Genomic DNA, 24,060 nt, shown 5'->3' with positions numbered 1-24,060 from the left:
AGCTCAAAATCCTTAAATAAGTATAGATAAATTGTGTAGTCTAGCCCCCTTTTGCCTCCTGCTTGAACTCCCACCACACTCCCCAACTCTCTGCACCCTAGCCTGCTTTCATTTCCCCAAATGCTGGGACATGTTCGATTTTGTTCACCATTAAATCAGCTTAGCACAGTGTCTGATATGTAGTTGGCACTTAAATATTTGTAAAATAATATTATACGATAGGCCCTGAACAATCATTAGTTTTCTCTTCCCACTTATTTTGTATTTGTGTTATCTATATATTTTTCCTGTATCTCCAATAGAGTATGAATTTCTTCATTTTCATCTACTAGATGTTGGGGGTTAGTATGGGCAGCACATCTATCGGGTTGAACTACTCAGATTGATTCTGCATACGTAGATAAGAAGTTTGAGTTAGATTCTCTCTAGACTCCTGTCTAATTCCAAATGCAATCACTACCCAACTCCCAAATCTGTAATTTATGGCTCTCTGGGGAACACCAGTGACACGTTTCCAGATACCTGCTAAGTGTTTCTATTCAAACATTTTGTAATCACTTCCAATTCAACTTACCGTTAATGGACATTTATAACTTTTTATGCCCACCATCTGAACTCCCCTCTCCAAATTTTCGTGTTTGGGGAATCCCCCAACTTAGGAGTCTAGTAACTGAAGCTGAAATGCCAAATACTCGCTCAACCAATCGTGTGCACAACCTGGAAGCTAGTGACAAAAAAGCAGGCACAAAAAGCTAAGCTCCCTGGGCAATTGCAGGAGTGCAGCGAGGTAAGCTTTTGGGGCAGTAGTGAGAATGGTTCTCATGGTGGCACCGCCATCCAGTATTAGCGGTGTCAGAAATGCAAGATACCTATGGTTGGCAAGAGCAACCCCAGAGCCCTCTCCCAATCAGTTTTGTAGCCTGTTATAGTCTCTGTGTGAATATCTGTGTGGTCTGTTATAGATTCTGTGTACCATATAGCCGACTGTAGTATCTGGCCATGTAGGTCTAAGTCTCAATCTCCAGCAATCCTTTGAGCTACCCAGTATTCTCTAATAAATGTCCTTTCTGCTTAAATCACTATTTATAAGTATTTTTATAGTTACATTTGCTAACTGGTTTTTGCTGATCTTTAGGAAAACTAATTTACTGAACTTTCTTAGTTCTAATAGTTTTTTAGTCATTTCTCAAACTTTTTAGTCAATGATACCATCTGTAGATAGTTTTATCTCTTCCTTTACAGTTATTGTACCTCATCTATCTCATTTTACTAAATTAGGTAAATCTGTTGGTTCGACATGGCGAGATTAGGCATCATGGTTCTTTCTGCCTTTTATGAAAGTCTTCTAGTGTTTGTTCATTAGATATGAGGTTTTCCATAGGTTCCTGGTAGATTACCTTTGTCACATAAGGGAGGATTTCTTCTATTGATCTAAGAGCTTATATACAAATGACGGTTGGATTTAATAGGTGCTTCTTTTCAGCATCCAGATGATCATTTGGTTGTCCTCTTTAATTAGTGGGTATAGTGACCTATGGTATTACTTACCGGAATTGATTCTTGGAAGAAAAAGAACCCTCTTTGGTTGTAATGAAATCGTATCGTATTGCTTTTACTTGATTTTTTTCTAGTATTTTATTTAGTAGTTTTGCCTTAATAGTTATAAGTGAAATTGGCCTGTGGGTATGCAGAATGATGGCCTCCCAAAGACATCCTAATTCATGGAACCTGTGAATAGGCTACTTTACATGGCAAAAGGGAATTTGCACATGTGATTTAGGTTAAAAAGCTTGAGATAAAGATATTATCCTGGATTATACACATTGGCCTAATCTAATCACACAAGTCTTTAAGAGCGGGGAAACCTTTCCATTGGCAGAGGGAGAGGGGGATAGAGAGGGTGAGGGGGTTGAGGAGGAGGAGGAGGAAGGGGAGCAAGGGAGCAAGATGTTAAGACAGAAGGTTTCAGAGAGATGTGATGTGAGAAGGACTTGACCTGATGTTGCTGGTTTTGAAGATGGAGGAAGGGGGTCACGAGCTATGGAATGCAGGCAGACACTTGCTTGAAAAGGCAAGGAAGCGGATTCTTCCCTAGAGCATCCTTAAATTAAAAAAAAAAAAAAAGGAACTTTGCCAACACCTTGATTTTAGCCCAGTGAGACCCATGTCAGACTTCTGACCTACAGAACTGTAAGATAACAAATTTGTGTTGTTTTAAGCCACTAAGTTTGTTACAGCGGCAATAGAAAATTAACATAGCTTATGATTTTATCTGTATGCTCTCCAAGTTTAGAAACAAAACTACAGCCGATAAGTTTCTTTCTTTTTTGATGCTTTAAAACAGATTTAGAAAAAAAATCATTCTTAGAATTCTGATAAAACTCACCCGTATATCCAACAGCCTGTGACGTGGGGGTGGGGGATGGCAACATTAGGTGTGATTTTATAGAGCTGGAGAAATCTGTACATTAGAAACGGAATTGTTTCAAGGGCTTTCTTCCTTTCTAATGCTGTGATATTCCTATCCCATCCTACTTTAAAAAAAATTGATTCTTCTAGTTTGTATTAACTGCCATCCTTTATACTTATGGAACCTCCCTCAGGCTTAATAATTACATAGTTGAATCAAACATACTGAAGTGGTCACCTGTCTTTATGAATTCAAATTTTAAAGAGACAAGACAGTCTTGTGTTGAAATTTGTTTTATAGTTTACATTGAAACCTTGCAGGGTACTAATCTGGGTATCTCTTAAATTATTTTCTGGGAATTCATAGGGAGAAAAATCGAAGATAAGAAAATTTAACACTGGCTAACTTGCTCAGTATGGTTCTCAGGAGTGGGTATCAGATTTTGGATTGGGTAGTAACGGTGGAGATAAAATGGTGAAGATGTGTGGGAGGCATAGAACAGGGGGGAACTGAATAAAAAAATGAAACAGGGCTATTAAAGGTGCTTTGAGAAAGTAAGTAATAATCACTATGTCTTGTATACCTACTATGTGACAAGATTGCATTATTTGCTATATAGATATTGTTTTTAAGCCTGTCAACAACCTTGCAAAGTGAATTCTGTGGATTAAGAAATAGATCTTGAGAAGAACATTGCCCAAGCCAATTTCTCAGAGTTCAGTGGTGGAAACCTGTCTGGATAAAAAGGCAGTGGAAAGTAGCTGGAATAAGGTACCCCTTTCACTAATTAAGAAACTCCTGAAGCACCACTTCTCTTGCGGGGTTGAAGACATCAATTAGTGAAATATTCCTTTTAAAGATATAAAAACTGGACTGGCTGATTAGCTCAGCTGGTTAGAGCAAGGCCTTGTAACACCAAGGTCAATAGTTTGGATCCCCATACCAGCCAGCTGCCAAAAATCCCCACAAAAACAAAAAGATATAAAAACTGATGATGGTTTACAAATTTAAGTACCTTTATCAGCAAAAAGAGGGAGTTGGGGATTGGATAGTACTGACAGACATGATAAAAAAGTAGGATCTTAGATTAATATACATTTTAATGGGTTGGGGTAAGCAGAGAGGAGAAATTATATGGCTCCACGTCATCTAGTATTTATCTAACCAATTTAGTGATCACACCTATTTAGACTGTTCTGAAGCTTAAATTGAGCTATATCCTAATTGAGAATGCATTAAGTAACTAACTAAAACAGAACCAGACCACCCCAAAAGATTGATAAAATAAGTATCAGCAGTGCACCTGCATCTCAGTTGCATCTTGGAAGGTAATTAATTCATTTGCAAATATTTATCAATCACCTGCTTTGTGCAAGGTACTTTTCTAGGATGAAGATAAAGAGCAGAATAGATGAAGGCCTTGCCCATGTATATTTTTGTGTGTATATAATTAATGAATAAATTTAAAAATACACACACACACAAACATGGAAAAAGATAAACTTGGTGATGTGAAGAGACTACTTTAGATTATGTGGACTAGGATGGTCTCCCTGAGGAAGTGACATTTAAACTGAGATCTGAATGGCAAAAATGAACTAGTGATAAGTCAAATACAGAAAGAAAAATTTCTAGGCAAAGGTGGGCACATGTGTGTGTCTATCCAATACTCCAAGACTTTAACACAGAGGGTGAAAGAGTGGTAGGAAGTTGGATGAAGAGGTAGGGAGGGGCTATATGTACCACCAGATGCTGCAGTGCAATATGGTTTCTGTAATGTTACAGTATTTGTTGCCTTGTATTAATGCTGATGTATTCTTCTTAAGTTACGTTGTCAGCCCCTGAAGAGCACAGTAGACACCTATTGCTTATAGTACCTAATCCAGCTTAATCGTGCAGTAATTCTCAACCAGTGAATCAGTACTGATTGAATGGTGTACACTAGTTAACTTTCCTTTATTTCATTGCAACAAACTGTATCCCCATCTTGAGGTAGCTATTCCACAAATGTCCCTCATAGTTATAAAAGGGGACCACAGGCTTAAATCACTAAAAATTCACCATTACTCAAAAACACTAAGTATATGTTCTAAGTAATACTATATACAATCTAAAATGAGCTGTCATGAGACCTGTGCTTGCTCTCTTGAATTTCATTCTTCACATTCTGTGGGAAGTGATATTAATCCACAAAAGTATTACTATCCACCTATATTGATCCGTAATACTATCTCTACACCAGTGATGTTACAATGTCGTTTCTTTACACTTGAGAAATTTTAGGGAGGAAAACATTTTTTCTTCATTTTATTATAAAGGGTTTGTTTGAAATTTTTGAGGTATGAAATGGATGTTAGCAGTTTAGTGTGTATCCAGCCATAGCAGGACTAAAGAGATGGTTTGTGATATCCTAACTCTCATTCTGTACCTCCTCATTCCAATTGGCATCATTCTGCAGGCCCACATCGTCCCTCCTACTTTGATATTTCTGGTTACACAAGCTCCAGACCATCACCTTTCCTATCAAAATGTATCTTCTTACTTACAAATTTCAAGGACCCTACTCTGTTTCCATAGCAACCTACACTCTGGTACTTTAATCTGTGCTATGGTTCAGCAGTGTCAGAGAACAGAAAGCTTTCACAGTTAAGCCATTAGGCGCTCTTTCTGTCACAGGTCTGTTTCCTAAGCTTCTTTCTTCTTGTACTCAGGCTCCAAGGATTTGGCCTGCCTAACTGCCTCTCTTCTTTCCAGCAATCACCTGTCCAGGGAATGTTTCATCCATGCCTGGCTTTGGAAAACATGTTATCTCTTGGATTCCTAGTGAAAAGGCCTGTGGCAATGATTGTTTCTTGCTGACTTATTGTTCCTTCATATTTTAACCTGTCTCTGCAAACTCTCTTAACCAAACAGAGATGTGTTATAGAACAGGAGTTTGAGGGAGAACTAAATTAATATTGGCCATAATCATGTTTGTATTCTTTTTCCTTGGTAGAAGACAATGAACATAGCTAAAGTAACATTAGTTAACTGTAAAAAGATTTATAGGTCTAGGGATAAATGTAAATGACTTAAATGTAGATTCTGTAAGAATTTTATATAGAATATCTGTGACCACAAATCGTATTTTTTCTCAATAACTGATTCCCTACACCAGTTCAAAGAGCTGTGGAAAAAATACTGTCATCAGAATACAAATGAATGATTGTGGCTTGGTTGTGGCTGAATTCAGTAGATATGACATTTATGCAATGACTATTCTCCCTAAAGAGTTGCAAAAAGGCCTGCATCTAGGAAATATTATCAGATGTTTTGTGTTTTGAGCAATGCTATTTTTTATGGTGTACATGGGCACTCCAATCCAACAATATTAACAAATTTATGTTTTATAACTTTCTAATTATTAAAGACAAGTTGAAGAAACAATTCTAACTGGCCAGCAGCAAAAAACCAACCAAAAAACAAAAAACAAAAACAAAAGAAAAAATGAAATTCATAAAGGTTACTGCAATTGTTTTTTTTTTTAAGAATAAAATTATTGTAATAGACATTCCTGTTGCAAACATTTGTTTTGTTTTGAGTAGTAACAGAAGAATTGTTTTCCAGCTTTGCCATCATCTAACAATTTATAACACCAAGAAGGAACCAAACCTTATATCTACATTTCTGCTGACCTAGTGTGTGGACTCTTGCAGAGGAATATCATTGCTGCACTGTGCTCAGAAAAGTGAGAAAATGGATCTTTTTTGGGGGGAGGGCACTTTTGTAAGCAGATTCCATTTTTTGTGAGGGGGACTGCTTTTATAATCAGATAATTTATATTTAGATTGCACTTTTCTAGAGCCATAAACAATATACGTACAATGTGTTTGTAATCCACTAGATAGTTTTTTGTGTTTAAGGCTTTATCTCCTGTTTCACTTCTGGGAAACAAAAGATTTTAAGCAAGGGCAAAGCTGTACAATCAGTATGCAGTCATTCCTAGATACAGATATTAAGTAGATGTACAATGCTTGTCTTCTCCATTAGATCATAAGCTCCATGAAAGGAAACTGATTACCCCAATCCCTGCTGTTTCCCCAGCATATTAAACATGGTGGAATTCAAACATTTGTTTAATGAATAAAAATACTCTTTCATATCATGAGAAAGCCATCTGCTGCCCTAAAAGAGCTGATATACCTAAATTATCTGTTATGGAATTAACTTACAAAGGACAGCATGATACAGCTGATGTACATTAAAGTAGAATTTATGCTGTTGTACTGGTTCTGCCATAAACAACATGACAGTGCAAGTCACTTAAGTTCTCTGGATCTCAGTGAATGAATTTATAAAATTAAGGGATTTAACTAGATGAAACCCAGTTGGAAAATTCTAAAACCCATTCAAATTCTAAATTGCTCTCTAATTCTGAAATCACTTAGTGAGATACATCAAAGACCACAAAACATTCAGTTTACACGTAATAGACAAAGAATATTAGAAAATTTAAAATTTTTAATAAATGTGCTTTGTTCACAAAATGTGAAAAAATACAACAAACACAAACATATATTTTCAGGTATGCTACCTCCTACCACTTGGCAACTATGGTAAAAACCACATGATCTAGTTATGATCCTGAACAATCCAACCAAATGATCATTTGTTTTGAAACACCCAATTATCTTGGAGAACCTATTGTGAATGTGACAGGAGGTCCCTTAACTTCTTTATATGCAAATGAAATCATTCTTAAGAGTACCCATCCAGTATTAGAAGGCCCTATTAATTTCTCTTGTCATTACATATATGATCCGGCACCAAGCCACAGTGACTGCTTATATTTCGACATTTAAACACTGAATTGGCTTTGGTGAAATGTGTATTGGTTTAAATCCTGTGCCAACCTAATCTGAATCAGCTGGATTTACAGTAACAAATGATATAAATTCAAACAAATTTAAACTAAATGGTAGTAGGTTTATAAAGAGATTTTTCTTTGAAGTACTACTTAAAATATACATCATGCACACTTTGGAGCAAAAGCAGAATCAACATCTGTAAACAATCAGAGAAGAATTTATAGCACCAACATTTCTGCTGTAACACAAAGGCTGTCTCCGAGGTCATACTTCCACCAGCCTTGCAAAAGCACTATTTTCATTTACTTTCAAAGCACTTCCATTTGATGTGTTGTTTTCTTTGCTCTTAAGATCAGACCTAGCCAAATCAAAGAAAACAAACAGGATGGTAAAGGAGGTACTACCAATACGCAGTTCTGTATTATCCTAAACACAATCCTCTTTTTTTTTTTTTCTTCCTTTTTCTTTTGAGGGAGCTACAAGACATGATCCTGTTGTGCTTAACTGGAAAGAAAAGGCAGTCCTAATTATTAAGGAATTTTATGCTATTGAAAGTAAATGAAAAACTTCAAGTTTCGTCTGGCATATCTGAGCAACCAGTATTTATTGCATTTAATCAGTTGACTTTTTTTAGGTTAATTACAATCTTGTTACTTTCTTTAAGTTAGCATGTGAAATTTAATTTGAAATATGGGGTATACACACTCAATCTTTTATATCTTAAAGGATAAATTTTGTATTTCTAAATAAAGTTTGACATTCAAAGTTAACTATAGCTATTCACAATAAGCACAAAAGCATCAGTTTTACCAGAGTAAAGAAGTGCAGTTTATGAAATTTAGGATCTACTATTGAAAATGCAAGTTTCCTTTAAAAACATACACACACACATACACACATTAACCATGAAATCTGAAACTGTGATATTTCAGTGCAAAAACCTCAGTATGAGGTAATTTTAATGTAATAACCACTTGAAAAAAAATCCACACAGTGGCACTCTTAAAAATGATAGTTTACATGACAATTGCTGGCTGACAAGACAATGTGGACTAAACGTTCTTCACTGTTTAAACTAATCTTGTCTTGTTCGGACATATATTTCTCCTTAATCATTTGCTTCTGATTCAGAAACACAGAAAGGCATTTATCAATGTGGAAAGGGAAAATTCCCACAGCCAACTAATGGTTTATATATTCAAAGAAAATTTTCTCTAGGGTTTAGATAGAAATTAGGATGCCAAAAGGTCAAAACCATTTGATAAGATTACCAGCAGAGGGTGAATTTAAATTTTTTCTATATGATTCCAAACTTGTAGTGCAGCACCTCCTTAATGGAAAGGCGAGGACTCTATCAAAGTTGGTCTTGATAGAACATAAACTCTTATACAAGTGCAAACCCTTTCACAAAGGTGTTTTAGATCAGTATCGAGTATTATATTGTTCCTTGCTTACATAGAAAATTTTGTAAATGAAACCTAAATTAAAAAAAAGTAAAAGCGAACTCTCACAGATAAATATACTTAACACCAAGGCCCAAATCAACAAGAAAGTTATGAAAATATTACTTTGGCCATGGTGTTTATTGGATTGTGCTAATGAAATTAGAATGTATACTATGGGGGAAATCTCTTCCCCAGTGTCTGATGCTACCAAGTAAGCTTTTAATAGAATAAAAAAGAATAATCACTAATTCCAAAAAGTTCAGGAAAAATTGGATCAAACAAAACTGAACAGAAAATGGCTTTCTGTAATAGATAACTAGTTAGAAAAAAGAAAAAGATAAGTGCATCACAAAACAACTAAACCAACCTATCTCTGTGTCACATTTAACTTGTGAATCATGAAAGTGCAATCTACAGCTTTCTACATATCTTAAAGTTTCCCATTGCAAGGGTTTAAAGTCAACATCGAAAAGTTGAAGAAAAGGAAAATATATAGCAAATTATGTTTCATTTTTCACAATAGCACTAAGAAGGTACCTTTCTATGATATCTTAGTGCTAAATGCTAAAGTAAAAGTGGTTTCTGCTATGACGAGTCACTCTGCATGAAACTTTTAAGCTTTATAAGAATAAATTTTAAAATCGAGTAGAAAAAAATAGCAAACTCTGTAAACCTTTGCATTTTTTCTATGCTAACCAGGTTTTAAGTACTGAGTTCATGTTAGTATTTCCAATTAGTGTAAGAAATTAGTTTAGGAGTCTGGACTGAAAGGGCTTTTTGCTTTTACATTAACTTAGAAGTAATATGGGATCCTCTAGCTCATAGAAAGGAATAGAGCTGGCTTGACTTTCTCCAGAATCTGAGTCATATGGAGCATCAGGGAGCTCTGTGAAACCGTATGCTATTTGTTCATCTTCTATATCTGACCGAACATAGCAAGAAGGGTTAGAATATTCCTCATCTTCTATACTGTTGAAATCTTGAGGAATATATAACATCCCTGGGTAGTTCCTACTAACCAAGTCACTTGTGGTTTTTAGGGAGATTTTCCTAAATGCCATCAGGTGCATATGTGAAAATTTTGAATACTTGAAGCGTTTAAAGCCCAGGGACTCTATAGCAATCTTCCAGCTTTTCATCATCATAGCATGACGATTCTGATGGGAGGAATCAGGTGTGATGATAAGTAATAAACCATTTAACACTAATAGTTCATGAGCTTTCTTGCAGCAAATCCATCGCTGGTAAGGTGATGGAAAATAAGAAAGAAGGAGAGAGAAGACAACCACATGGAAAAGCTCTCCAGGGAGAGAATCGATAGGGTTTTTCAGCTGTTTCAAAAAAGCATCTATAGCATCTTGTGCAAGTTGGAGCGGCTGCTGAAGCTGTAAGTTGAGGAAGTCACATTTATATACACTCTGCAGAAAGAGAAAAAGATGGCATATTAAGAATTTAAGATTACTTCCACCATAATATGTAGATTTTACACCAAACTATTTCACATTTCACAGCATTTCTATTTAATTCCAGCTTCAATTATATACCTTTTCCTTCTAAATTAAGCTTGCACAGACTTATTCAACCAAAAGTTTAATCACAAAAATTTCAGAGTAATTAAAACTTAGAGAATTTCTAGACACCATTATTATTTCCACATAACAACGTGAAATGAGAAATAACTTTTATGTATATATTTAAAAAAACAAGGGCTTATTTGAATTTTAACTTTGGTAAGAGTTTACAGGAATGATTTATTTTTAAGCTTAGTTATATTTTCATTCACTTTAACATTTACAGTTACCAAAACCCAGCTAATATATAAACAACTCTGAACAAGAAATACCATGATATAAATATGTCAAAGAAGATAGTGAGAGTTCTGGTCAAGATGGCAGAATAGACAGTCCCCAGCGTCACTCTCTCTCACAAATCAACCAATTTACAACTATAAAAATGTAACATCAGCCAAGCTGGGACGATTGGAGGTTAGGCGAAGAGGAGGAGGGAACTCATGAAGGCAGGAGAAATCACGATGAGAAAAAGAAAAACCTGCTCTCAGTGTTTTGGGCCATGGCCACTTTAATGCTGGAGCACATGGAGCAGGAACCGGTAGAAGCCGCAGCTGTGCTCTTTAGATGGAGTTACTTGGAGGTAGAAGGGGAGAAGAGGACTTTGGTGGCCCCCAGGACAGCAAGACCACTAATAGGGTTCCCATGGATCAACACAGGAGCGAGGAGCCAGAACAGCTGAAAAAGGGGAGCCATTCAGAGGCTGGTGAGTCATTGTAAGGGTCCAGCGCAGGGCCTGTCCCATGGGAATGTTTGGAGCACGGGCATCAGGGGAGATGGGGAGAACACTGGGACATATCAAGGACAGCCTATCCACCCCCCAATCAGCGCAGAACCACTCAGAGGAGACCCGTCAGGAATACAGAATTGCATGGAGTGCAGTTCAATGAAAAACTCAGGCTCAGATCAGAGTTTCTATACAACCCAGGGGCACCAAGTATCTGGAGAGCTGGAAGTACCTATAAGGTCAACCATTAAACCCTGAGCTGCACAAAAAGTCCTCCTTGGGGAAACAGCAGCAAAACAGCAATTTACCTCAACCACACAGCTCAAGTACTGGTTCCCACAAAGTTCCCCTGTGTTAGAATCAAGCAAAGGACAAAAATTTAGTTCCGGCCCAGGCACACCACAAATGCCATGAGGCATGGAGCCAGAGGCAGGACCCGCACCCACAACCACTCATACCACCAGCACCACAGGGCCCCATCCAGGAACCAGAGGATTGGAGACGGGGACTGGACCCCACTCCCACATACAGGCACACCACCAATACCTAGGGTCCCACCCAGAGACCCCCTTCCCACAACCAGGCACACTGTGACAGTGCCTCAGGCCCTGCCCGGGGGCCCGAGGCATGGAGAAGGGGACTGGGCCCCCCTCCCACAACCAGGCACACCACACCAGCACCTCAGGGCCCACGTGGTGACCCAGGGTATGGAGAAGGTGACTGGACCTCCCTCCCACAACTAGGCACACTGCGCCAGCACATCAGGGCCCTGCTCAGGGGCCTGACACATGGAGAAGGGGATCAGATCTCCCTTCCACATCGAGGCACACCACGCCAGTGCCTCAGGGCCTGCCCGGGGACCAGGTGTATGGAGCCAGGGACTGGACCCCCCATCCCACAACCAGGCACACCACACCAGTGCCTCTCATCCTGCCCTGGGACCCAAGGCATGGAGAAGAGAACCAGATCTCCCTCCTACCACCAGGCACACCACACCAGTGCCTTGGGGCCTGCCTGTGGACCTGACGCATGGAGAAGGGGACCAGACCCCCCTCCCACAACCAGGCACCCCATGCCAGCGCCTCAGGGCCCACTCAGGGACCAGGAAATGGAACTGGGGATTGGACACTCTTCACAACCAGGCACCCTGCCAGCATGGAGTAGGACAAAACATCTCCTCCATGTGGGTGGCCCACCTCAGCCATCATGATAACCATGGCTGTTGCAAAGGCAGCTAGATGCCACAACCACCACGCAGATGGTCTGCCAGCCACTGGAGTGAGTTGATACAAGGAGAGTCACCAGCAGAGATAAAGAAAGGAGGAGGATGTCTGTCTCCACAGAGCCCATTTCATAGTGACAGAAGAGACATCTGCTCTATGATATTATTGGGGGACCTGATCACGCCTCTCAGCATTGGACAAATCATTTGGGAAGCAAATCAACAGAGTAACCATTATTCTTTTAGAGGGAGAGCAGAAATCTAGGGTTGGGGGGAGGGAAAGAGAGATGGGGAGGGATTGGTCAAGGGTCATAAAAAATAATTATGATTTGTAACAATATATATGCTAGTAATATTGATTTGATCAACATATCTCAATGTTGTACCCCCAAAATAAGTATAATCAATTTTGATTCAATAAAAATTAAAAAAAAGAAAAAGAAGATACTGAAAGAGGCATTATAAAATTTGTACAAACAGAATGATGCCCAAACTTTTTAAGGTCATGAAAAGATCTTTTAAAACCATAAACTTTAACCATTTAAAAAGTAATTTTAACATTTTTATTCTACTAAAAAGTTAATCCTTGCTTTGAAACAACTAAATTTAATTAACTTAGTCAAATGACCATGAGAAACTCTACAGGTAAAGGAATAAACAACATTGCATAATTTGCTGAATATTAAAGCTCTAATGGCAATGATCCAGAATAAGAAAGCAGTTTTAAAATTAGATAAAAAGTAGTTACCCTTATCATATAGCAATAGTTATTAATTAACAGAGATGTGACCTAATACCTTAGTCCCTCATTCTTGTTAGTGTGTAGACAAGCTGGTCATACAGTCATCTGGACTATCTATTAGGGAAAGTGATATATAATGTTCTGTTACCGGGAAAAAGGTTGTTTTTCTTCTTCTCTTTGCCCCCCTTTTTTAAAAAAGACAGCTTTATTGAAGTATAACTTACACAAAAGCATATTTAAAGCATACATTTTGATATGTTTAACATATTTATACAACTGTGAAACCACTGCGACAATCAAGTTAATGAATAGAATCCAACACTCCCCACAATTTCCTCGTGCCCCTTTATAATCCTTGCCTCATATAATACCTGCTTTTCCCCTGCAACCATTTATGTGATTTTCTATCACTGTAGATTAGTTTGTATTTCCTAGAATTTTATATAAATGGAGTAATGCAGAATACACTCTTATTTTGCCTGGCTTCTTTCACTTGACATAATCATTTTGGGATTTATCCATTTTTTTGGCAGTTATTAATAGTTTATTCCTTTTTTTTTCTGACTGGTAAGGGGATCACAACCCTCGGCACGTTGTGGTCTGCACCATGCTCAGCCAGTGAGTGCAATGGCCATCCCTATGTAGGATCTGAACTTGCGGCCTCAGTGCTACCAGCGCTACACTCTCCCAAGTGAGCCACGGGGCCGGCCCTAGTTTATTCCTTTTTAAACTGCTGAATGGTATACTGCTGTGTCAAGGATATACTTCAATTGGTTTATCTATACACTTGTTTACAGATATATAGGTTGTTTCTTGTTTTAGGCTATTACAATTCAAAATTGCTATGAATATTCCTGTTCAAGTCTTTGAATGAACATGCTTTCCATTTTTCTTGGGTAAAATCCAGGAGAGGTGTGGCTGGATCATACAACAGGTGTATGTTTAACTTTTAAAGAAACTCCCAAATTGTTTTCAAAAGGAGTTTTACAGTTTTATATTTCCACCAGCACTGTATAAAAGTTCTAGTTCCTGAAAAACAAAAGAATCAGGGCTTCCAGTCAAGACGGTGGAATAGATGATCCCCAGCATCACTCTCACAATCAACCAACCAATTTACAACTATTAAAAAGCAATGACAGCTAAGCTGGGGCTGCTAGAGCTCAGGGGAAGAAGATGAGAGACCTATGGAGTTCATGAAGGTAGGAGAAGCCATGATGAGAGAAAGAAAGGATCACTCCCACCATTTCAAGCCCTGGCTGCTTTAAGGCTGAAGCTGGTGAGCACACAGAGCAAGAACTAGCAAAAGCCACAGCTGTGCCCTTCATATGAAGTTGCTTGGAGGCGGCAGGTGAGAAGAGGGCCTTGGAGGCCCCCAGGCCAGCAAGACCACTAACGGGGTTCCCGTGGACCCACACAGGAGCGAGGGGCCACAGACAACTGAAAAAAGGAGCCATTCAGAGGCTGGTGAGTCATCGCAAGGGACCAGTGCATGGCCCATTCATGGGAAGTGTTTGGAGTGTGGGTGGTGGGGGAGTTGGCCCACCAGAGGAACGTTGGGGCACAGCATGGACAGTTGATATGCCCTCCAGTCAGAGCAGGACCAGTCAGTGGAGACTGGTCAGGAATATACAACTGCAGGGGGTGCAGTTTGCTGAAAAGACTCAGGCCCAGACCAGAGTTTCCCTGCTACTCGGGTGTACCAGACCTCACATGACCTGGAAGTACATACAAGGTCAACCATTAAAACCTGAGTTGCACAAAAAGCTGTCCCCAGGAAAACAGCAGCCAAGCAACAATTTAGCTTAGCTCAACTACAGGGCTCAAATGCTGGTCCCCACAGGAAGTTCCTCCATTTTAAAAGTAAGCAAAAGACAACAAATTAGTTCCAGTGCAGAGTTTAAGTGGTGGGAACAACAAATAATCTGACACAAAACTGAAAGAAAAAACGAAGTGCCCACATATCAAAGTTTGATATTAACTAGTAAAAGTCTAACACCAAAGAACACCTATAAAACCTAGAAGGATTGGAAGCCCCCTGGACTCCCAAGACAGGGAGAGGGAAGGGCAGAGGGTCTCAACCATGCCCGCCTTGACATCTGCAACCTGTCCAGTGACAATCACCAAGCCACTGCAGGAAATGCCCCAGGACCCTGAGTAAGGGTGGCAGGGGGTGAGGGCCTCAGCCACGCTGCCTCAACATCGCAACCAGCCCAGCAATGACCACCGACCTGCTGCAGGAAGCGCCCCAGGCTCCTAAGCCTGGTCAGTGAGGAACTGAGGGATTCATCCATCCCGCCCCCCACGCCCTGACATCTACATCAAGCTAGCGACAACCGAGGCACCACTGGTAGCCACCTGGTCTAACCTGCCAGAATGGGGGGTGGAGCACGGGCCTTGATCACACTCCCTCTCCTTCCCCCGATTCCCACCCTAAGTCCCCTCCCCTTCCCTTCTCCTCCCTGCTAACTGCTCCGCACCAACATCTTAGAATGAGGCGTGGAGCTGGGGGAAGCCAAACCCAGCTGCAACCAGGTAAAGAAAACACCCAAAACACTACTTTCACACAGGTAGCCCTCCATAGGCACCACAATTATCATGGCTGCTGCAAAAGCAACTAGTCTCTATACCAGCAGTCACAGCCATGATGCAGATGGCACGCCAGACTCTCAACTTCACTGACACAAAGAGAGACACCAGCAGAGACCAAAAAAAAATTTTTTTTAAAGTAAAAAAGAAAAAAGAAGAGGTCCTCTCTTTCCATAAAGCACACTCCAGAGTAACAGAAGCGGCATCTGATTTACAATAATAGGGGAGGACTCAATCACACCTGTCTCAGTACTGGACAGATCATGTAGGCAACAAACCAACAGAAGAACAATCTGTCAGATGGAGAGAACAAATCTATGGTTATTAGAGAGGAAAGGGCGTGGGGGAAGGGGAGAGATTGGATAAGGGGCATAAAAAATAACTATGATTAGTAGCAATGAATATGCTAAAAATAATTAATTAAAAAAATAGTTCCAGTTCCTCCAAATCCTCACTAATTCTTGGTATGGCCAGTCTTTTTTTTAAATTTTAGTAACTGTAATAGGCATGTGGTGGTACATTTGCACATACCATACAGTGTTTTTTAATTTGCATTTTCCTAATGCATATGATATTTATTTTCTTTTCATGGACTTATTTGCTATCCAGATTCCTTCTTGATAAAGTATATCTTTTACCCAATATATTTCACCAATTTTTATTTAAAAATACTTGGGTTGCTTTAGATTTTTAAAAATTGTTTTATTATTGAGTTTTGAGAGTTCTTTATATATTGTTCATGTACGTCCCTTATCAGATATATGACTTGCAAATATTTTCTCAGTGTGATGTGGCTTGCCCTTTCATTCTTTTAACAGTGTCTTTCAAAGAGCTGAAATTTCAAATTTTGATGAAGGCCAGTGTATCAATTTATTCTTTCTTGGATCTTGCTTTTTGAGTCATGTCTAAGAAATATTTTCCTATCCCAAGGTCACAAAGATTTTCTTCTAGAAGTTTTATAGTTTTAGTTTTCCACATAGGCCTATGATCCATTTTGAGTTTTTTTGTTTGTTTGTTTGTTTTATATCGGATGTGGTATGGCCTGAAGTTCTTTTTTCTTTTGGATATCCAATTGTTTCAACACCAGTTGCTGAAAAGATTATCCTTTCCATCTTGGTTGAAAATCAGTATTCAATACATTTAGACCTATTTGTGGACCCTCTATTACATTTCATTGATAATCCTGACATTGATTATCACATTTATCTTGATTACTGTAGTTTTATAATAAATTTCGAAATCAGGTAGTGATATTCTCCAACACTGTCCTTTTTCTAAATTGTTGAGTTATTCTAAGTCCTTTGAATTTCCACACAAGTTTTTGAGTTTTTCAATTTCTATAAAAAATTCTGCTAGGATTTTGATCAGTATTGCATTGAATCTATAAATTAATTTGGGAAAAATTAACATGTTAAAAATATCGAGTCTCTCCACCAATAAACAGCACATCCCTCCACTTATTTAGGTCTTAATCTTTAAGTTCTCTGAATCTGTGGTTTTCAGCATTCAGGTTTTTCTACATCTTCTATCAGATTTATATGAAATATGTATTTCATATAAATATGTTTACATTTCATATTTTTGATGCCATTATAAATGATACTGTTTATAATTTGAATTTCTGATAGCTACTAGTACAAGAGTGCCTCAAAAAGTCTGTGAAAAAATGGAATTAAAAGATAAAATAAATCCCCCCCCAAAAAAGTAAAAAAAAAACAACAAAAAAAGGTAATATAAATCTGTCAATTAACTTTTTGAAGACCCCATATATATAAATCAATTGATTTCTGTATATTGATATTGTATCTTGCAATCTTGTTAAAACTCATCTATTAGTTCTAGTAACTTCTTGGAACATTCCATGGAATAATCAAATAGATGATCAATGTCATCTGTAAATAAAAACAGTTTCACTTCTTCCTTTTCAGTCTGGATGCCTTTTATTGCTTTTTTTTCTTGCTTTAGTGCACTGACTAGAGCTAAACAGAAGTGGTGAGAGCAGACATCCTTACCTTGTTCTTGTTCTAGTTCTTATGGAAAGCATTGTTCTTTCACCATTAAGGATAATTTTAGCTGTAAGTTTTTCAGATACCCTTTTTATTAGGCTGTGGAAATTCCCTTCAATTCCTACTGAGAGTATATATTTTTAATCAGGAAAGGATGGCGGATTGTGTCAAATGCTTTTTCTGTGCCTATTGAGATGATCACATGGGTTTTCCCCTTTTGGTGAGTTAATATGATGAATAGATGTTAATTGTTTTTTTAAACACTAAACCAATCTTGCACTCCTGGGATGAACCAAATTTGGCCATGATGTATAATCCTTTTAAAAAATATTGTTGGATTCAATTTGCTAAAATTTTGTATACACCTGTGTCTATATTCATGAGGGATAATGGTCTACACTTTTCTTGTTCTGTAATGTCTTTGTCTGGTTTTGATACCAGGGTAATCAACTCATAGAATGAGTTGCGAAGTATTCTATCAATTTCAATTTTATAAAATAATACATATATAATTGGAATTATTTATTAACTGTTTGGTATATTTTTAACAGTGAAGCCATCTGTGCCTGGAATATTCTCTGTGGAAAGGTTTTTAACTGGCAATTCAAATTAATAGATTTAGAGTCATTCATGTTATCCATTTCTTCATGAGTGAGCTTTATGACATGGGTCTTCCAGAAATTTGTCTGTTTTATTTAAGTTGTGGAATTTATTGGCATAAAGTTGTTCATAGCATTTTCTTGTTATTTTAAAAATACTGGCAAAATCTGTAATAATGTCAACTCTTCTTCTTTATTTCCGGATCAATATGGCTATGGATAATATTATCCATGCCTATTGTTTTTCTGAAAGTTTTCTATTTCATTTGATTTCTACTCTGATCTTTATTATTTTCTTTCTTGTACTTTAGATTTAATGTGCTCTCTTTTCCCTAGTTGCAAAGTTGAAGCCATTGTTTTGAGACCTTTCTTATTTTCCAATAAAGGTGCTTAGTGCTATATAATTTTCCCTTAAGTACTATTTCAGTGACTTAGTGGCATTGTATGCATTTTGATATCTTGTGTTTTCCTTTACCTTCATTTCAAAAAGTGTTCTAATTTCCATTGTGAGTTCTTCTTTGACTGTTCTATCTACTTGTTCTATCAATTATTGAAAGGAATACTGAAACTTCCAACCATAATTTTATAAATGTCTCTTTCTCCTTGGCATAATCAGTTTCTGGTTGATGTATTTGGAAGTTCTGTTATTAGATTCCTAAATATTTAGAATTATGATGTACTCTTGACAAACTGACACTTTTATCATTATGGAAAAACCATCTTTATCTTTGGTAATATTCTTTACCCTGAAATATACTTTGTCTGATTTTAATATAGCCACACCAGTTTTCTTTTCTCCATCTTCTTGCTTTCACACAATTTTTTCAATTAACTGAATTTTTTGATTCCATTTTATCTCATTCATTGGCTTATTAGCTATAATTTTGTTTTATTTTAGTGGCTGCTTTAGGATTGATAGTATACATCTTTAACTTATCATAGTCTATCTTCAAGTGATATTATACCATTTCATGTATAAGAACCTTAAAACAGTATATTTCCAATTCTCCCAATCCCATCTTTTATGTTACTGTTGTCATACATTTTAGTTTTACCTATATAAATCTCCTCCTTGTATTATTATTATTTTTTTAATTTTAAAAAAGATGACCAGTAAGGAGATCTTAACCTTTGACTTCGTGTTGTCAGCACCACGCTCTTCCAAGTGAGCTAACTGGCCATCCCTATATAGGGATCTGGGCCCGTGACCTTGGTGTTATCACTCTCCCAAGTGAGCCACGGGCTGGTCCCTCCTTGTATTATTTTTATGTAAATAGTTGTATAAGTTTGCTAGGGCTGCTGTAACAAATAACCATGATCTGGATGGCTTAAATAATAGAAATTTATTGTCTCACAGTTCTGGACTAGAAGTTTGAGACCAAGATGTTGTGAGGGCTGCTTCATTCTGAGGGCTGTGAGGAAGAATCTGTTCCCTGTCTCTTGCCTAGCTTCTAGTGGTTTGCTGGTAATCTTTGGTATTCTGTGGCTTGTAGATACATCACCACTATCTCTACCTTCATCTTTACACAACAATCTCCCTCTGTGCTTGTTTCTGAGTCCAAATTTCTCCTTTGTATTAGGACACCACAGTCATATTGAATTAGAAACCACCCAAATGACCTCATTTTAACTTGATTACTTCTGTAAAGGTCCTATTTTCAAATAAAGTCACATAACAGGAATTAAAACTCCAACTGTATCTGTTTTGGGGGACTGATGAAATTCAGCCCATAATGGTCAATTTATCATTTAAAGATTTTAAGAGAAAATCTTCTACTTTTTAGCTGTGTAGTTATCACTTCCGGTACTCTTCATCCCTTTGTAGAGATCCATATTCCCACTTGGCTAAAGCACTTGTTCCTTTAACATTTTTTGTAATACAAGTTTGCTGACATTGAATTCTTTAGCTTTTGTACGTCAGAAAAAAATTTCAAATTTTACCTTCATTTAAAAAATATATTTTTCATGCAATACTAGGTGATAGTTTTTCTGAAATATTAGGAGATAATTTTTTTTTCAGTACTTTAACATGTCTTTTTAAAATTAGAGCCTCCCCTGCCTGACAGAAGGCAGGAGCATGCTGCAAACACTGCTTCTGTATGGGTGGTCCACCACAGACACTGCCACAGCTACCGTGAAGGCTGCCCACCACCCACTCAACTGTGCTGACACAAAGAGAGTCACCAGGAGAGCCTGGAAAAAGAAGAGGAAGTCACTTCTCAAAACCTACTCCAGAGTAAAAGAAAAAGCAATAGCTCTACAAGATGACCAGACACCATCACTAGAAATATGAAAAAACAAGAAAATATGACACCACCAAAAGAATACAGTAACTCTTGAGTACCAGACCCCATTGAGCACAAAACCATTGAAATGACTGAAAAGGAATTCCAAGCAACAATCTTAAGTAAACTCAAAGAGATTCGAGAATACTCAGACAACAAAATGAAGTGAGAAAAAATATCCAGAATATGATGGAGGAAATTTATAAAGACAATACCTTCAAAAAGAATGCAGCAGAACTCCTGGAACTGAAGGATTCATCCAACAAAATAAAAACCACAACTGAGAGGTTAAGCAGGAGGTTAGAGCAAGCAGAAGAAAGAATTTTTTATCTCACAGATGGTCTTTTTGAAATAACCCAGGTGGACAAAAAAAAAAAGAAGAAAAGAAAAAAAGAATTGCAAAAAAATGGAGAACATCTAAGAGAGCTAGCAGATAACCTAAAGCACACATATGTTTGAATTATGGATGTTCCAGAAGGGGAAGAAAAAGGAAAAGGCACTGAAAACCTTTTCAATGAAATAATAATGGAAAACTTCCCAGGTTTAGGGAGAGACATGGACCTTTAGATCCAGGAGGCTCAAACATCCCCAAACAGATTCAATCTAAAAACGATTCCTTCTGAGACAAAGTGGCAAAGTAGCAAGAGAAAAGTGCCATCTCACCTATAAAAAAGCCCCCATCAGAGTAACAGCAGACTGCTCAACAGAAACTCTACAGGCCATAAGGAAATGGGACAATACATGCAAAATACTAAAAGAAAAGAATGCCAGCTAAGAGTACTATACCCACAAGGCTATCCTTCAGAAATGAGGGGGAAATAGTGTATTTTCCAGACCAACAAAAACTGTGGGAGTTCATACCATACAACCAGTCCTGAAAGAAATCCACAAGGGACCCCTGTATCTAAAATCTGAAAAAAGATAATCGCTACCAGGAATATGCAAGAAAGAACAAAACCTACTGATAAAACACAAATGCAAAGGAGGAAGAAAACAAAACTAAATCTTACTACCTCAAAAAAAACAATGAACACCAAATAAAAGGGGAAGGAAAGAACAAATGATATTTTAAAAATCAAATGACAACCAATAAAATGCCAGGAATAAGAATACGTTTTGATAATAACCCTTAATGTAAATGGATTAAACTACCCACTGAAGAAGACATAGATTGACTGATTGGATTAAAAAGCTAGACCAAACGATATGCTGTCTACAAGAGTCACCTCACCTACAAAGACACACACAGACTAATAGTGAAGAGACGGACAAAGATATACCACACAAATGGAAACTAAAATGAGCAGGAGTAGCTATTCTTATGTTGGATAAAATAGACTTTAAACCAAAACCCATAAAAAGAGACAACGAAGGCCACTATATGTAATGATAAAGGGATCTATCCAGCAAGAAGATATAACAATCATAAATATATACGCACCCAATGCCAGAGCACCCAATATATAAAGCAAACACAATTAAGCCCAAAGAAAGAGGTAGACCCCAATATGATGATAGATGGGGACCTGAAAACCCCTCTCAGCATTGGAAGGATCATCTAGGCAACAAATCAACAGAGAAACACAGGATTTAAACTACCCTTTATACCAATTGGACTGGCAGATAAAACAGAACATTTTATCCAACAACTACAGAACATACATTCTTCTCATCAGCACATAGAATATTCTCCAGAACAGACCACATGTCAGGTCACAAATCAAGTCTCAACAAATTTTTAAAAACTGAAATCATTTCAAGTACCCTTTCAGAACACAATGGATTAAAACAGAAAATCAATACTAAGTGAAACTCTGGACACTATACAAATACATGGAAATTAAAACAACATGTATCCTAAACAACTTATCGGTCCAAGATAAATTAAACAAGAAATCAAAAAATGTCTTGAAATTAATGAAAATAAACACACATCATACCAAAACCTGTGGGATACTCCAAAGGCAGTAATAAGGGCAGGCGTTGGTGGTATAGTGGTGAGCATAGCTGCCTTCCAAAAGCAGTAATAAGAGGGAAGTTTACTGCAAAATAAATGCTTACATCAAAAGAATAGAAAGATCTCAAGTAAACGACCCAACACTGCACTTCAAAAAACTAGAAAAACAAGAACAATCCAATCCCCAAAATAGTAGAAATAATTAAAATCAGAGCAGAACTGATGTAGAGACCCAAAAAAACAATACAAAAGATTAATGAAACCAAAGTTGGTTTTTTGAGAAGATACACAGAATAGGCAAACTATTAGCCAGGTTAACACCAAAAAACAAACAAACAAACAAAAAACCCCAAAAAAGAGAGACAGAGAGAGAAGAACCAAATAACAAAAATCAGAAATGAGAAAGGAGTCATTACAACCAATACCACAGAAATACAAAGAATCATTAGAGACCATTATAAATAACTATACAACAAAAAATTTGAAAACCTAGAGGAAATGGATAAATTTCTGGTCACATACAAGCTACCAAGAGTGAACCAAGAAGAAATAGAAAACCTGAGCAGACCAGTAACAAGGAAATGAGATTGAAGCACTTATCAGTAGTCTCCCAAAAAGCCCAGGACTGGGTGGCTTTACTGCTGAATTCTATGAAACATTTAATGCAAAATTAAAACCAATTCTCTTGAAATAATTTCGAAATACTGAAACAGAGTCCATGCTCCCAAACTCATTTTATGAGGCCAGCATCACGATGATACCAAAAATCAGACAATGAAACAACAAGAAAAGAAAACTACAGGCCAATATCTCTGATGAACACAGATGCAAAAATACTCAACAAGATATTAGCAATCAGAATATAGCAACACATCCAAAAATTATACACCATGATCAAGTGGGGTTCATCCCAGGGATGCAAGGATGGTTCAACATATGCAAGTCAATAAATGTGATACACCACATCAACAAAAGAACAAAAATTATATGATTATCTCAACAGACATTTGACAAAATTCAACATCCCTTCATGATAAAGACTCTCAGCAAATTAGGTATGTATGAAAAGTATCTCAACACAATAAAAGACAATATACAATAAACCTGCTGCCAATATCATTGCTCTGAGAAGTCCTTCCAATATGGTATTCATCAGGAGCGGTGAGAGTGGGCATGCATTCTTGTCTCACCTGACAAACGTTTCATCCTTCAAAGGTTTTGTCTTTCAGCTTAAGAACAGGAAGAAGACATGTATGCCCATTCTCACCACTCCTGTTTAACACTGTATCAGAAGTACTTGTAAGGACAGTCAGGCAAGAGAAAGAAATAAAGGGCATCCAGATTGGAAAAAGCAAAGTCAAACTGTCCCTGTTTGGAGATGACATGATCCTATACTTAGAAAAGCCTAACGACTCTGCAAACAAACTCTTAGAGCTGATAAACAATTTCAGTAAAGTTGCAGGATACAAAATCAACACATAAAAACCAGTAGCATTTTTATCCTCCATAACAAATTAGTAGAAAAAGAAATCAAGAAAACAGGCTCATTTAATATAATCACTGCCAAAATTTAATATCTAGTAATCAATTTAACCCAGGAGGTGAAAGATTTCTCCAACAAATCACTGCTGAATTTTTTAAAAATTATTTTATCAATATAAAATGT

General features: G+C 37.4%; 1 protein-coding gene across 1 annotated transcript in view; it reads right to left on the bottom strand.

Moving 5' to 3' along the window:
- Window positions 1-6,934: 6,934 nt before the first annotated feature.
- The window catches only part of BMT2 (base methyltransferase of 25S rRNA 2 homolog), a 98,981-nt gene continuing 81,855 nt past the window's right edge, over window positions 6,935-24,060 (bottom strand). Inside the window, exon 5 of the mRNA XM_063099991.1 lies at window positions 6,935-10,120. Within this exon, the coding sequence (XP_062956061.1) occupies window positions 9,491-10,120 (630 nt within the window). The 3' untranslated portion in view covers window positions 6,935-9,490. The remainder of the gene's footprint in view (window positions 10,121-24,060) is intronic.

This window comes from Cynocephalus volans, chromosome 6 (genome assembly GCF_027409185.1).
Source record: "Cynocephalus volans isolate mCynVol1 chromosome 6, mCynVol1.pri, whole genome shotgun sequence".
Taxonomy (NCBI): Eukaryota; Metazoa; Chordata; class Mammalia; order Dermoptera; family Cynocephalidae; genus Cynocephalus; species Cynocephalus volans.
This window is presented reverse-complemented; position numbering and strand designations above follow the sequence as displayed.